This window comes from Meles meles, chromosome 7 (genome assembly GCF_922984935.1).
Source record: "Meles meles chromosome 7, mMelMel3.1 paternal haplotype, whole genome shotgun sequence".
In the NCBI taxonomy this organism is placed as follows: domain Eukaryota; kingdom Metazoa; phylum Chordata; class Mammalia; order Carnivora; family Mustelidae; genus Meles; species Meles meles.
This window is the reverse complement of record NC_060072.1, coordinates 34,181,922-34,197,483: the sequence shown is the minus strand read 5'-3', so window position 1 is coordinate 34,197,483 and position 15,562 is coordinate 34,181,922. Positions and strand designations below refer to the sequence as shown.

The window sequence follows — 15,562 nt, the reverse complement described above, 5'->3', positions numbered from 1 at the left end:
CAATGACATAGCAATGATAAATGCTTTTTTGATATTGAAGAGATACAGGTGAATACAAAAACAAAGTAAATAATAGTAGAACAGAAATAAGTTTTTTTTTTTGTTTGTTTCTCTTTTCATGTAAATGGAGGTAGGAGAAGGGATTAAAGACTTATGTCAAAAGGATACTGGACTAATTGAATGCCCAAAATAGGTATCTAGCAGAGTCTTGGGAATGTGTTGGGAAACTGGAGGCAGATAATTGCACATTTGGGACCAAGCCATAACTAAAAGTAAAATTAAAGAAAAAAAATCTGCAACTGCTGCCACTTTTCCTCCAAGACATAAGGAAAACACACATAATAAAAGGATAGAAAATCATGAAACAAAAATGATCAAATTCTAATTAAAACAATTATGAATATGTTAATAAGCCTACTAAAATTCTATCTATATAAAATATTACCATTGAAATAAACTATGGACTGGGCATCATAAAAGAGAGACATAGTGAATTAAAAGATTATTTACAAAGGAATAATAATTATATTGACAGCTGACATTATAGCAGAAACAATGCATACCAAAAAAGAGTGGCGTTACTTCTTAATAACAGAGATAGATATAAATATTATCCAGAATACTCTACACTAACCTTCAAGAGTAAGAATAAGATATAATAAAACATTCAAATTCTGGGTTTTAAAGAAGCTAATAAATAACATCTCTGTCTAAGATCAAAGTATTTTGTATGGCAGACAGGAATAAGAAAAAAGAAAATAAGATATCATTTTACTTATTTCCAAATATATATCAGAAGACATGACATAGAGCATGTCTTATATTCAATACAATTGTATTGCTGATTAACTTTATCCCCCCAAAGTCCAGGATTTTTCTGTAGAAGACAGCCCTAGTTCAAGTTCTCCAGGAAACATATTCTGAGATTCTTGTACTTGAGTGCAGGACATTTGTTGGAGAAGGCATTCAGAAACAACTCCTTTGAGGGGTGAAAGAAGCATAATTGAGCAGAAGGAAAAGATAAAATTCAATAGAGTTGCAGGAGAGGAAGTAAGCTCCAGTGGTGTGAAGGTCCTTCTAAGCTGTCCCAGCTTGAGGCAAGAGGATCAGGCTCTTACTCTCCTGCATCTCCTCAGGGGAGGGTATGATTTGGGCAAGACAGCCATCTTTAACTAAGGACAGTTTTCAGAGAGATATTCAGCTAAGAACCATACTTTTCAGCAGCTGGGAGAATCTGACTCAGTTGTTTAAAGTGATCTGAGTGGCATATGATAATATCCACTATATTCATTAAGTTTATTGTTCATAGATAAAACTTAGCATATAAAATGTGTCAACTGTCTCCAAATAAATCTATAAAGTAAAACCAATTTGAACCAAAATTATAGCTTCTTTTTTAGGAAACTGAAAAATCTCATTCTAAAATGTGTATTGATGAATAAGAACACAATATTATATAAGTCAACTTTGAAAAAGAGCCAATTTGCATCATAAGATATAAATACAGTATAAAACTAAACCTTGTGGTACAGATAAACAGACATATGGATTTGAATAGTTAGTTCAGAAATAGACCTGTGACTATATTGGAATATGGTATATAACTAAGGTGGGAAAGTTCAAATTGGTAAATAGAATTCAGTAAACTCGCATTGAAAAGCAGGGCTGTATATAACCCATACACACTACAATAATCAAATGGAATTTAAAAGATTTGAAGACTCAAGTGTGAAATGTAAAATTATAAAATTGATGAAATAAAATAATTGAGAATATATTTGCGAATTCACAGTAAAGAAATACTCTCTTAAAAGATACAAGTTATATTGCAAAAAATTTTTTGATTGACTCGACTGTTTTAAATTAGATTTTACTTCCTATGAAGAATTTTATAGAAAATGTTAACAGACAGATTACAGACATGAACAAATTATTTTCAGTGCCTAAAGCTAACAATAGCTTAATATCAGGATATAGAAACAACTTCTGCAAATAAATAATATAAAGTCAGGTAACCTAATGAAAAAGAAATATAAATACAATAGAAAAAACATACATAGACAGTTTACAGGGATTATGATTAATGCATAAATGTATGTAAAGAGATGCTCAGTTACATGACCAGAGAAATAAAAATTAAAACTAAGAAGTTGAGTGACTATCCTTGTCAGAATGGAAAAAATTAGAAAACTGGGTAATGCAAAGTGCTATCAATAATGTGGAAACACTGATGTATGGCCAAAGTAAAAGCTGCTACAGTCATTCTGGAAAGAAATGTGTCATAATTAATTAAAATAGGCCTTTATACACCCTATTATGTATTAGCAACAAACTTTAATAAAAAATATTCTACTCACTTCAATGTAAAAAAATTAAAATATTTAAGGATTATGTTAACATTAAGTTGTGTAAGGCTCCTATAATGATAACTATCAAATATTGCTTTAAAAAAAATCAAAGAAGAGTTCCCAGGTTGTGCAGTCCTTAAGCATCTGCCTTTGGCTCAGGTCATGATTCCAGGGTTCTGGGATCTAGCCCCTCATCTGAGCTCCCTGTTCAGTGGGAAGCCTGCTTCTCCCTCTCCCACTCTCCCTGCTTGTGTTCGCTCTCTCCCTGTGTGTCTCTCTGTCAAACAAATAAAATCTTAAAAAAAATTAAAATTGGAAAAAAAAATAAATCAAAGAGATACATCATACTCATGAGTATAAAGACTCAAATTGTAAGATGCCAATTCTCAATGATCTGTAAATTCAATAGACCCTTAGAAAGCTTTTTAGCAGAAATGGACAAATTTTAAAATGCGTATGGCAATGCAAAAGATCTAGAATAGTCAATATAATCTTGAAAAAAAGGACTCACACTACCTGATCTCAAGACTTACTATAAAGCCCCAGTCAGTAACCAAAACTATATGTTATGTGCAGAAAGACAGAAAAATGAATTAATGGAACATAATAGAGAGTATAGAAAATACCACACTTATAAGGTTAGTTGATTTTCCTTAAAGGTATTATTAAAACAATTAAAAGAGGAAAAGAATAATTTTTTTCTCAACAAATAGTGTTGGGCAACTGTATACATGGAAAAAAGTGAATCTTGATTCCTACCTTGCAAATTAAAAATGAATTTGAGATGAATTATGGGTCTAAATGTAATTGCTAAAATTCTAAAATTTCTCCAAGGAAATAAGATATTTTCGAAAACCCAGGGAAGGCAAAGATTTTTTAAAATAGAATGCAAAAAGCATAACTCAAAAAAAGATAAATTGTACTTCAGATTTAAAGTATTTGTACTTAGACATAATTCAGGAAATAAAAAGAAATGAAAGTCAAATCACATACTGGGAAAAAAGTTTGTATTTTCATTCTTTCCTCTTTCTCTCTTTCTTTCTCCCTCCCTCCCTCTCTCTGCCCTCCACACCCCTCTGCATACAAACAACATCTCCCCCACATATACACATCTAATAAAGGTCTTATATCCAGAATATGTAGAAAACTATGTTTGTATCTTTAGGGTAAATACCCAGTAGTGCAATTGCTGGGTCATAGGGTAGTTCTATTTTCAACATTTTGAGGAACCTCCATGCTGTTTTCCAGAGTGGTTGCACCAGCTTGCATTCCCACCAACAGTGGAGGAGGGTTCCCCTTTCTCCACATCCTCGCCAGCATCTGTCATTTCCTGACTTGTTAATTTTAGCCATTCTGACTGGTGTGAGGTGATATCTCATTGTGGTTTTGATTTGTATTTCCCTGATGCCGAGTGACGTGGAGCACTTTTTCATGTGTCTGTTGGCCATCTGGATGTCTTCTTTGCAGAAATGTCTGTTCATGTCCTCTGCCCATTTCTTGATTGGATTGTTTGTTCTTTGGGTGTTGAGTTTGCTAAGTTCCTTATAGATTTTGGATACTAGCCCTTTATCTGATATGTCGTTTGCAAATATCTTCTCCCATTACTACAAAGAACTTCTCAAACTCAATACATACAAAACAGATAATCATATCAAAAAATGGGCAGAAGACATGAACAGACACTTCTCCAAAGAAACATACAAATGGCTAACAGACATGAAAAAACGTTCATCATCATTAGCCATCAGGGAGATTCAAATCAAAACCGCATTGAGATACCACCTTACACCAGTTAGAACGGCCACAATCAACAAAACAGTAAACAGCAAGTGTTGGAGAGGATGTGGAGAAAGGGGAACCCTCTTACACTGTTGGTGGGAATGCAAGTTGTTGCAGCCACTTTGGAGAACAATGTGGAGATTCCTTAAGAAATTAAAAATAGAGCTTCCCTATGACCCTGCAGTTGCACAACTGGGTATTTACCCCAAAGTTACAGATGTAGTGAAAAGAAGGGCCATCTGTACCCCAATGTTTATAGCAGCAATGGCCACGGTCGCCAAACTGTGGAAAGAACCAAGATGCCCTTCAACAGATGAATGGATAAGGAAGATGTGGTCCATATACACTATGGAGTATTACACCTCCATCAGAAAGGATGAATACCCAACTTTTGCATCAACATGGACGGGACTGGAAGAGATTATGCTGAGTGAAATAAGCCAAGCAGAAAGAGTCAATTATCATATGGTTTCACTTATTTGTGGAGCATAACAAATAACATGGAGGACATAGGGAGATAGAGAGGAGAAGGGAGTTGAGGGAAACTGGAAGGGGAGATGAACCATGAGAGACTATGGACTCTGAAAAACAGAGGGTTTTGAAGGGGCGGGAGGTGGGAGGTTGGGGGAGCCGGGTGCTGGGTATTATGGAGGTCATATATTCCATGGAGCACTGGGTGTGGTGCAAAAACAATTCTGTTATGCTGAAATAAATTTTAAAAAAATAGCTACAAAATTAGAACCCCCCCCCAAAAGAAAGAAACAAAGGAAACTTGGGAAGGAGGGAAAAACAAAAAGAAAAACAAAATAAAACAAAACAAAACTCCCACAAATCAACAATGTAAAGAAAATACTTCAAGCTATTTAAAAATGGTGAAACTTTGAGAGACTTCACAAAGGAAGATAATTGAATGGTTAATAAGCACACTAATTTAAATTAAAACAAAAATGAAACACTACTACACGACACTAGAACTGTTAAAAGTTAAAAGCCGAAAAGCACAAATGTGGGCAAAGATATGGGATAACTAGAATTCTCATGCATTACTGGTGTAGTGAAAAATGATAAAACCATCTAGGGAAATAGGCACTTTATAAAATTATAGATACTCCTACTCTATGACCCATTAATTCTACTCCTAGATGTTTACTGAAAGGAAATGAAAACACATGTCTTCATAAAAACCTATATGAAAATTACATAGCAGTTCTATTGATAAAAACCCCCCAAAATGCAAACAACATAAATGTTTATCAACAGCAGAATGGATAAACTGTGGTATATTCTTACAATGGCATACCTACTCAGAAATGGAAAGAAATGAACTCCTGCTACATACAGAAACATAAGTGAATACCAAAAAAAATAGTGAGTGAAAATACTGTATGATTATATTTATGTTAAGTTCAAGAGCAAAAAAAACTAACCTCTCTGTGGTAAAAGAAATCAGAACAGTTGTTGCTTCTGAGGATAAATTACTGGAAAGAGGTACAAAGGAATCATTTGCTAGTTATATTAGGCAGGGGTCACTAGAGAAACAGAATCAGCAGGGTATCTATAACTGTATTTATCTATATCTAATATATAAAATCTTATACAAAATCTCTTTGTATATGTAAACAGAACTTATAATTTCCAGTGCAACCTTGAAAAACAACAAAGAAGAGTCATACCACCTGATTTCAAGACGTTCAGACTTGGCCTGAAACTTACACCATTGGCCCTTTGATCTATCTATCTATAGAATCGAGAGACAGAGAGAGAGGGAGAGAGAGAGAGAGATGTATATACGTATATTAAAAAAAGAGATTTTTTAGATAGATTTATGTATTTATTTGAAGAAATTATGTATTATTTATTATAAGAAATTGGCTCATTTGATTATGGAGGCTAAGAAGTCCCGTGATTGGCAAGCTGGAGACCCAGGAGACCCTGGAGACCCTGGAGCTACCCTGGTGGTGTAGCTCCAGTCTGACTCTGAAGGCCTGAGACAGGAGAACCAATGGTATAGGTTCTAGTCTAAGTCTAAATGCCTGATAATCAAGTCAGCTGAGAGCGTAAGATCCAGTCCAGCTCTGAAGGCCTGAGAACCAGAAGGGCCGATTGTGTAATTTCCAGTCTTAAAACAGGAGAAGACCTATGTTCCAGCTTCATCTGTCAAGCAGAGACGGTGAATTCTCCCTTCCTCCATCTTTTTGTTCTATTTAGTCCCTCAGTGGGTTAGATGATGCCTGAGAGGGCAATCTGGTATACTTAGTTTGCCGATTCACATGCTAATTTCATCAGAAACACCCTAGAAGACACACCCAGAAATAATATTTAACCAAATATCTCAGTATCCTGTGGCCCAATCAAGTCAACACAGAAAATTAATCATCACAGTAACCATCTGTAAAAAATAACTAAATTGGACAGTGAAATTAGAAAATGAACAAAATGAACAAAGAGAATTTCCATATCAAAATAAGCATATGAAAAGATGTTAAACATTAGGAATCACTAGGAAAATTGTTAATGCCAGTATATAATATCACCATACACCTATTAGAGTGATTAAAATAAAATACCATACCAAGTGCTGACAAATATATGGGGCAACTGGATTTCTCATACATTTGCTGAGAATGGTAGAGCCACTTGAAAAAAACCCGTCGATTTCTTATAAAGTTAAATATACACTTATATGACTCAACAATTCGGCTCCTGGCCATTTTTCTTAGAGAAATAAACTTATGTTCACTCACAAACCTGCACACTAATGTTCACAGTAGTTTTATTGATTTTCAAATCTTGAGTCTTGTAGTTAAGCCTCTTTAGCTAGCAGGAGGGTCCCTGTGTTGTTACCTTGTTTTTCATTGTTTTGTAACTGATCTCACCAAAACTGTAGTATCACTTTGTTATTTCCCCCTTATTCTTGATTGGCTCTTTTTAAGTCTTAGTATTGATGGAGCTAGAAATAATAGATATGTGCTTTTGTACACTAATTGAAATAAAGTTCAGAATGAATGTATAATATGTTTTCATACCAATCACAAGTATAAAGTGGAAGCCAACTGTTTTTTATTTCATTTTTAAAAGTTTTCTACTGAGGTCTTTTGACAATACAATTGTATCACTTAGTTGGGTACATCAAAAAGTGACTGACAAAAAACAAACAAACAAACAAACGACAAGTGACTGACATAAAATGGTTTCTATTCTGAATTCAGCAATAGCCAACTTGCTTACTTAACAATGAGAAGTCCATGCTTGTGACAGTGAGAAGAATTTGGGAAGGGGAACGTAAAGGAGAAGGGCAAAGATCTGAATTTGAAAAAGAATGATTTTTAGATTCTGTTTTCATGGGATTTTGTAGCCCATCATATGGGGATAGCTTTTTAAGTATAGTGATGGTTTTATGGCTTTATTTTGCCCTACTTAAATTTTTCTTACATCGAACATTAGGACAGTGCTTTCTCACAGGATTTCAAGTATCCTGTGGTTTGAGTTAAATCCCAGTTATTCTGAGGCTGCTTTGCTTTCCATCATGACATTTTCCCTTACTTCAGTGTTGAATCCTGATAAATTGGTACTTAATGATATTAAACATTAAGTAAAATAATATTTTATAAGCAAGAAGTGATTCTTCAACTGTTAAGTTCAGTCCCAGGTAGTAATAAAAGTTCAGATAGTAATTTTAGATGTGATCAATTATTTAATATTTTGTCCTTAAAATAATATATCTTGAAATTTCCTTATATTTATAATCACCCTTAAATTAGACTTAATGTATACTATTTATATTAAAAATGGTTTTAATGAGAAGGTAGAGATCTTTTGTGACTTTGTAGTATATAAACATGAGATGAAAGGCCCTTTGAGGAATATTGTTGAGAAGACTAATACTTGTCACTGGTAAAATATAAATTTTGCAGAAAATAATCCAATATGACATTTCTAACATTCAATTGAGAGTTAAATAATATTCTTGGTAAATAAATGATGTTAAGCTGTTTAAAGTTTCATCAGTTGCCTTTAAGATTGATTTTCACCAAAATTTCTGTACTAAAAGGTTTTCTTTTGTTGTACACACTCAAATCGCAAACCTCAATTTTAAAATCGGCTCTTATTTGCAAAAAATGCTTTGACATAGTGCATTTGTTCTGCCTGGGCAGCAGTAAAGGATTGTGGTATCATTTTGAAGAAGGTTGTTTGACAGAGCCTGTTTGTTTATTTGGGGTAATGTGAGCTGCATTCAGAAAATGCCATATTTTGTTTCATGATTGTATACATTCTCTCCCATTGCTCCCAGGCAAGACTTGTAAGCAGAGAAGACACGGATTTAGACCTTTTTTCCATGACCAGTGGAAGTGCTTTGTCTGTGAAGAGAGAGAAAAAAAATCAGGCACACAGACACTCAGCGGGATCTTCAAGTAAGTTGTGGTTTCCTTCAGAATTAATTTAGAAATCACAAACGAATTGATGGAACATAATGCCAACAAGCATTCTTTTATAGATAAGGGGTAGGATGCCAGCAACCAGAACTGCCTCAAAGTGTGTGTTTGAATTTTTTTTTCTTTAAATGTCTTCTTTTAATATAAACCAAATTAAATTATTTACAAAACTAACAGCATCAATTTTTTTAAATTATATTCTGTAACTCAGTGTTCTACTCCCCTACCAGCCACGAATTATATTGAAACATATGATCATTTAATTCTAAAGGAACTTTTTGGCTAATTGTAAATTGGAGTGGATTTATATATCAAACTAGTGTATTTTGGCCTTTTTTCATTGATTTAATTGTAGGTAACCTTAACTTTTAAGGGGAACTTTTAAAATAGCAAATTTTAGATAATAATACTACACTGTCAAAACCCTGCTTTAAATACTATTTCTGCTGAGTAGATGGCAGCTTTTATTTATTAATGGTGACTTTTTACACTTGTAAACTTGTCACACACATCTATTATCTTTAATATGATTTCAATAAGAATTGCATTGTGGTTATTAACTCTAAAAAAAAATAAACATTTGAAAATACTTGTATCTTGTGGTAATAAAGTCTAATTTTTTCAAACTTTTCATATACCCTAGAGGTTTTGAAATATCTGCTAAAATGTTTTGGTATATTAGTATAAAAGATGTTTTATTTGCTATCATATTTTTTTAACTTTCCCCAAAGTATAGTGAACCTCAAAAGTCCACATATTAACTTACACTTTGCTATAAGTATTAAGGTTTTTTTGAAAAAATGTTATTACTCATTTACTTTTTTTTTTTTGAGATTTTATTTATTTATTTGCAGAGAGAGAGAGACAGAGCACAACCAGGGGTAGGGGCCAGGAGAAGGAGAAACAGGCCCCCCCGAATAGGGAGCATGAGGTGGGGCTTGATCCTAGGACCCTGGGATCATTACCCAAGCCAAAGGCAGATACTTAACCAATTGAGCCACCCAGACACCCCACAAAGTTAATACTTGATTCAGTGTGAGAAATTCAAATTATCCAAATTGGTGCTCTATAGGTAAAGGAAAACTTAAAAGTGATTGTCTTTCACTTTTTTATCCAGACATGTGACATTATTAGAGTCTAGTCATTTAAATCCATTAATATATACAAGTTGATTTTGATAAATTTTAATTTAGTATTGAAATAATGATTTTAATATATCTAATTTAAAAATATTTCCAAGCTTCAAAGTTCTTAGAATGCTTGAATTTTCTTTACTTGGTTATAGAATCTGATCACAAAGTTTGCTCTAGTCAATATGGTTAAGAAAGAGACATTTTATGTTTTAGGTCTATTCACTAATTATTGATCTAATATAAAATTTTTGCATTATTAATATAATTTAATTATATCAACTTTTAAAATATATATTACATTCAGAAGTAATCAAAATGTGTCACACATAATAATGAATAATGTTATTTCCATTTTAAGAATTATGTATTATGAACTCATATCATTTTGGAGCAGTATACAAAACAAAGGAATTGCCTTGTCACATTACAGAATATCAAAGTTTCTATATATAATGTATCATCTGACTATTAAAACATCAATAGTTCAATAAATCAGCAACCATGCTAAAATGTACAAGCATTATCTCTCACTTACATGACATCAAATTATAAATTTTAGAGAATACAAGATTATATGGAGTTAATTTTTTAAAGTCTTATTTTCTTTTTAAATTTTAATTCCAGTATAGTGACCATACAGTTTTATATTAGTTTCAGGCATACAATAATAGTGATTCAACAACACATTCTCAAAGGAACTGTAATATGGCTATCCTCACTGATTCCAACTGGTTGTCACTAAATGACATTATAACAAACACTACTAATCATTAAATCTGCTCACTAAGTGACATTTAAAGATAAAGCATTTTAGAAAAATAGAGTTTTTAATCCAATAACAGAATGATTATGAATAAAATATTACTTACTGAATTATTGTAGTTACTAGTTTACTACAACATCTATATAATGTAATGGTAAAGTGTGGGCCCTGACATCATTTTGCCTGAACTTGTACCATGACAATTTCCTCATCCTTAGAATAGGAATGCTAAAACAAGTACTATACCTACTTTGAGGAGTTGTTGCTGGGATAAAATATTGAGCATTTAAAACAATATCTGGCACAAAACAGGTACTTAATATGTCTTTATAATTGCTGCAGCCATAAAGAAGAATAATTTGAAGTAAGATATTAAAGTCACTAATATCGAGGTGCATGGCCTAACTAGCTCACCTTGTAAGAACCTACTCTTAATAGTTACTTAACTAAAAAACTTTGGGTAGCCTATTATCCACAGAAAACTTTAACCATCAATGTCCTTGGTTCCTAGGCTTCCATGGCCCTGGGCCAACCCTGTACAGCTTTGATATTTTGAAAGCTCTTTTTCCTCCAGCGTTTTCTCTCTCTTAAAAAACTTGTCACCTTATTAAAACTAAAGTATTTCTTTTAGCTTCCCAAGCCAAATCTAGAGAGTAGTTTATGGGCTGCAGCTATAAAACTCTTCCGACCTTTGAACTTTTCTAGATATTTCTCTTTCTTTATAGTTATAATATTTGTATTAGGTATTCTGTAGAATCAGATAAAGTCAGGTTTAAACTCTCCATTCCTTTATCACACATAAATTGTGTGACCTTAACTCTAAGAACAAGTTAACTCGGGAAAATGGATAATAAGGTCTATCTCATTGAATTTGGGTGAGGAAGAAATGAGTAAAAATATAGATAAAGTATGTGATATATTGCCTAGAATATAATAAGTACTTGTTTATATTATTTTTGTTTTATGTTTTATGTTGATGTTGCATAATTTTAAACAACTTTAAAGTAGAATTGTCTGTCTTCTCTGTGTGTCGGATAACACCAGAACAGCATACTTTCAGCATCACGCCAGTCATCTCAAGCAAAACTGTCTTAGAGAATTTCCTAAGTTCTCTTCCTTTTCTTTTAGGTCTTTATGTTTTCTAATAAAAGGCCAAGACAGTCTTCTGCTATATGGCCTTCTAATCTAAAAGTTAGAAGAGGTCACATTCTTATTTTTAAAATGCCATTTACAAAATGAGTATGCAAATAAGTTACTCATTTAGACAATATTTAGACAAAATATTTGATTTCCTTAAATGACTTTGGTTTTCTTAACTAATTTTTCCATTTGATACTTAAAGGATGCATCATCATCATCATAATAATTTTACTGCTATAACAATTTATAGCTTTACCATTTATTTTAATGAGCTTTTCTTATTTATACTAATTATTTTTCTTTGACAGCTAATATAAATAAGACTCAGAGTTATTTACTCTGCCTTTGGCCCAAAAAATTTAGCAAGGAAAAGCTGCAACTTAAACCCATGTTTTCTTATTCCAAACCCAGTGCTATCTTTCTTCCATGCACTAACATATAATAGCTTAACTGTAACAATAGAACATAATTAATGTAGTTCTTACGCATTTACTAAATGATCACTGCTCACTATATACCTAGTGTAGGTTCCCGTTTGCCTCCTCCCAATAATTTCTGCATTCTGTCCTAGAACTGACGTACTCCATTTCCAGAGTTAGCTAGGGATTGAGAATCTACAATACTCCTGTAATAGTGCATAATCAGCCCGAAGTCAATTTTTTCTTTAAGTATATCTAAATTCTCTTGAATATAATGCCTTTTAATATGGTACTAAATTTTCTGGATATGGAAAAATGTATTTATTTTACAAGTGAAGCTGCTAATGTAGGTAAAGTGCGTGAGAAAGACTTCTCAGAGGCAAAATATTTGATTTGTACCTGGAATGACATTTGGGATGTAAGAAAGGAAGGAAGTAGAAGAAAGCCATCTTAACAAAAGCAAAGGATAAAATATGAATATATGTTTGTTGAACATTGAATAGTATGTCTGGACCAGAGCTTGTATACACTGAAGCAACGCAAACTATGATTTAATTAAAGATGAAACCTAGTTTCAGGTAAGCTTGGCAGTAAAGTAGAATTTTGAAGGGCTTGGTCTCTTGCAGGGATGCAAATCTCTCTCAGCAGTACTAATCAGACTTCCTTTCAGATTTTATTGGCCACAGCAGTATCATACTGATTTTTTCTTTTTTTTTCTTTTTAATTTTTATTTATTTTTTTCAGCGTAACAGTATTTTTTGTTTTTGCACGACACCCAGTGCTCCATGCAATACATGCCCTCCCTATTACCCACCACCTGATTCCCCCAACCTCCCACCTCCCGCCCCTTCAAAACCCTCAGGTTCTTTTTCAGAGTCCATAGTCTCTCATGGTTCACCTCCCCTTCCAATTTCCCTCAACTTCCTTCTCCTCTCCATCTCCCAATGTCCTCCATGTTATTTGTAAAGCAAAGGAAACAATAGCTAAAATGATTTTTTTATGTTTATTTTTTATTCTCCTTCTCCCCTGCTAGCATGTGTGTTCCAGGAAGGCAGGGAATTTAATGTAGAATCCTAGGTACCTAGAACAGCTCCCTGGCATGCAGGCCCTGTAACATGTATGTAATGAATGAATTAATGGATGGATGACTGACTGTCTGACTCACCGACTGACTGGCTTGACTGACTGACTGAATGAACGAATGAATGAATGTGCTCCACTGTGAAGCAGGAAATGTCAGGTAAGTGCTAGAGAGTATTTGACATTTTACTACTCCATGGTGAGAGGCAGGCTGTTCTGACGAAGGAGAGTAAAAGATTAACTGTTTGGTAGACCTCAACTGTATCTGTCAAAGCTTCTAAGAGCACCTGATCTGTCCAGAATCCTGGTGAGTACAATCTATCCAAACACTAAGGGTTCTCTTGCAAGTAAGTCTAACAACCGATCATGAGATTCAGATTCCCATGGATTCAACCGACTTGAAGCAAATCCTGTCATTTGTTCAATCAAAAATATTTATGAGTGCTCTTGAAGTCTCAGTGCATCACACAGGTGAGAGAGTGCTGAGCAACACCAGTATATCTCTGGCCTTCATGGAGTTTATGATTTATATAAACATATGCTCTACAGTCTGGGTCCAATCAGAAGACAGCTATCATACAGTAGGCTAAACGGGGAAAGTTTAAGTCTTATTATCTGTAATGAAGTATTAACCATATTGGCTATGAAATATAAAGAAACTCTATATGGTACCCTAGGCCTGAGGGAGAGCACCCAAGGAAGGACAAACTTGGAAGGCATTCAGACTTCATTGGAGAAGGTGTGGTTCAGCCACCAGATAGCAGACAAGTCCCCTGGTTTGGCCAGACCAAAGCTGGTCTGGAGTTACTGGGCAAACAATAGGCAATTCTCTGGAATATAGGAGGGAGAGTAAGTAATGAGCAATTGGTAGCATAGGCATGCAAGGAGAATGGTTCTGATAAGGCAGAAGGTGGTTTCCCTTTGATTTCCCTGTGGAGAGGATAGCACGCAGATTATTGTGAGGATGAAGCTGGGGGGTTTTAGAGGAATCATGTTCTGGGACAGTGGCTCAGGCAGGCTGCATCAGAGGTCCTGAACCTACAAGGCCAACTCCATCCCCACCTATGCCAGAAATTGCAAAACCCTTCTTCTAGTAGTGTTCCTTCAGCACCCTCTATTGAGAAAGGGTAACATTTTTTCTCACTTTAAAGGAGAAATGCTCAAATTCTTTTATCACGAAACATAATGAAAGGTGTATTCATTGCTTATAAATTGATAATGGACATATATGCATGCACTAAATTACTACTTTCTGGATATAATAACTTATATAGGTATATGAATTATCTATATTTTATGAATTATAGGATATAAATTATATAGAATTATATATGTACACATATATTTATGTATGCAAATGTATCATATATAATTATGTGAATTATATATATTTTATATATGTATAAAACATCTTTATAAAAGTAAATTGGACTCACTGTTCTTCTCTTTAAAACAATCACAGCTTGGACCAAATTAAGGCCTAGTATTACTTTACTCATGGCATCTTAGCCTAGGAAATATGCTTGGGTGAGGAAAATTGTAAAAAAAATTTCACAATTGAGAAGAATTGAGAAAAAGCATAAGAAGAACTCAAATTGTTAAGAGAATGTCATTCCACCATTCTTTTTCACTTTCTGCTCAATTTCAAAGGTTACTTCCAGCCTATAAAACTATGTCATTAACTAGGGAAAATAATTAACTAAGGAACTACTATTTTTTTTAAAGATTTTTTTATTTATTTGTGTGAGAGAGAGACAGAGAGAGAGACCATGGGAGAGGGACAGAGGGAGAGAATCTTCAAGCAGACTCCCTGCTAAGGGGCAGAGCCCCATGTGGGGCTCCATCTCACCAACCATGAGATCACAAGCAGAGTAGAAACCAAGAGTCTGACACTTAACGAACAGAGCCACCCAGGCACCTCAGGAATGACTTTAATAAAGTATAGCATAGCCCTTGCTAAACTAGAATGATGAAGTCCAGAGTTAAAAAATAATTAATATGCCAGTTGCATTTTTAAACACAGTGAGAGAAAGTGTGGCATTGATAAGAGTGTATGTTAAGAGACTTCTAATCCTGTCATGGCTCCTCACCAGATTGTGACCTTAGTTAAGTCCTTTACAACTCCCTTGCAAATCTAGTAGGTAAAAGGCCGCCTGGAATAAAGGAAAGAAATTTGGAGTAAGCCAGATCTGAATCTGAATTCCATTTCTCACACACTTTTGTTTTTGTGAGCTTGGATGAGATATTTCAGGTTTGGTTTGTCCATTTAGAAAATATCATGAAAAATTAGACAAATATATTCTTATGTATTTTTGCCCTCACATGAAAAAAGATGGAAAAAGAAAAAACAAATATAAAGGAGACCCAACAGTCTTGATAGCTTTAGAATTCCATAATTCCACAAATAGAATGATAAAACTTTGTGACAATTTCCCAATTATAAAACAACAAAAGCTATTATTTCTGG

At 33.9% G+C, this 15,562-nt stretch overlaps 1 protein-coding gene across 1 annotated transcript in view; it reads left to right on the top strand.

The window, feature by feature from the left end:
• The window catches only part of LRRIQ1 (leucine rich repeats and IQ motif containing 1), a 214,442-nt gene that overhangs the window by 188,655 nt on the left and 10,225 nt on the right, over positions 1-15,562 (top strand). Inside the window, exon 25 of the mRNA XM_046012860.1 lies at positions 8,419-8,539. Coding sequence (XP_045868816.1) covers positions 8,419-8,539 — 121 coding nt within the window. The remainder of the gene's footprint in view (positions 1-8,418; positions 8,540-15,562) is intronic.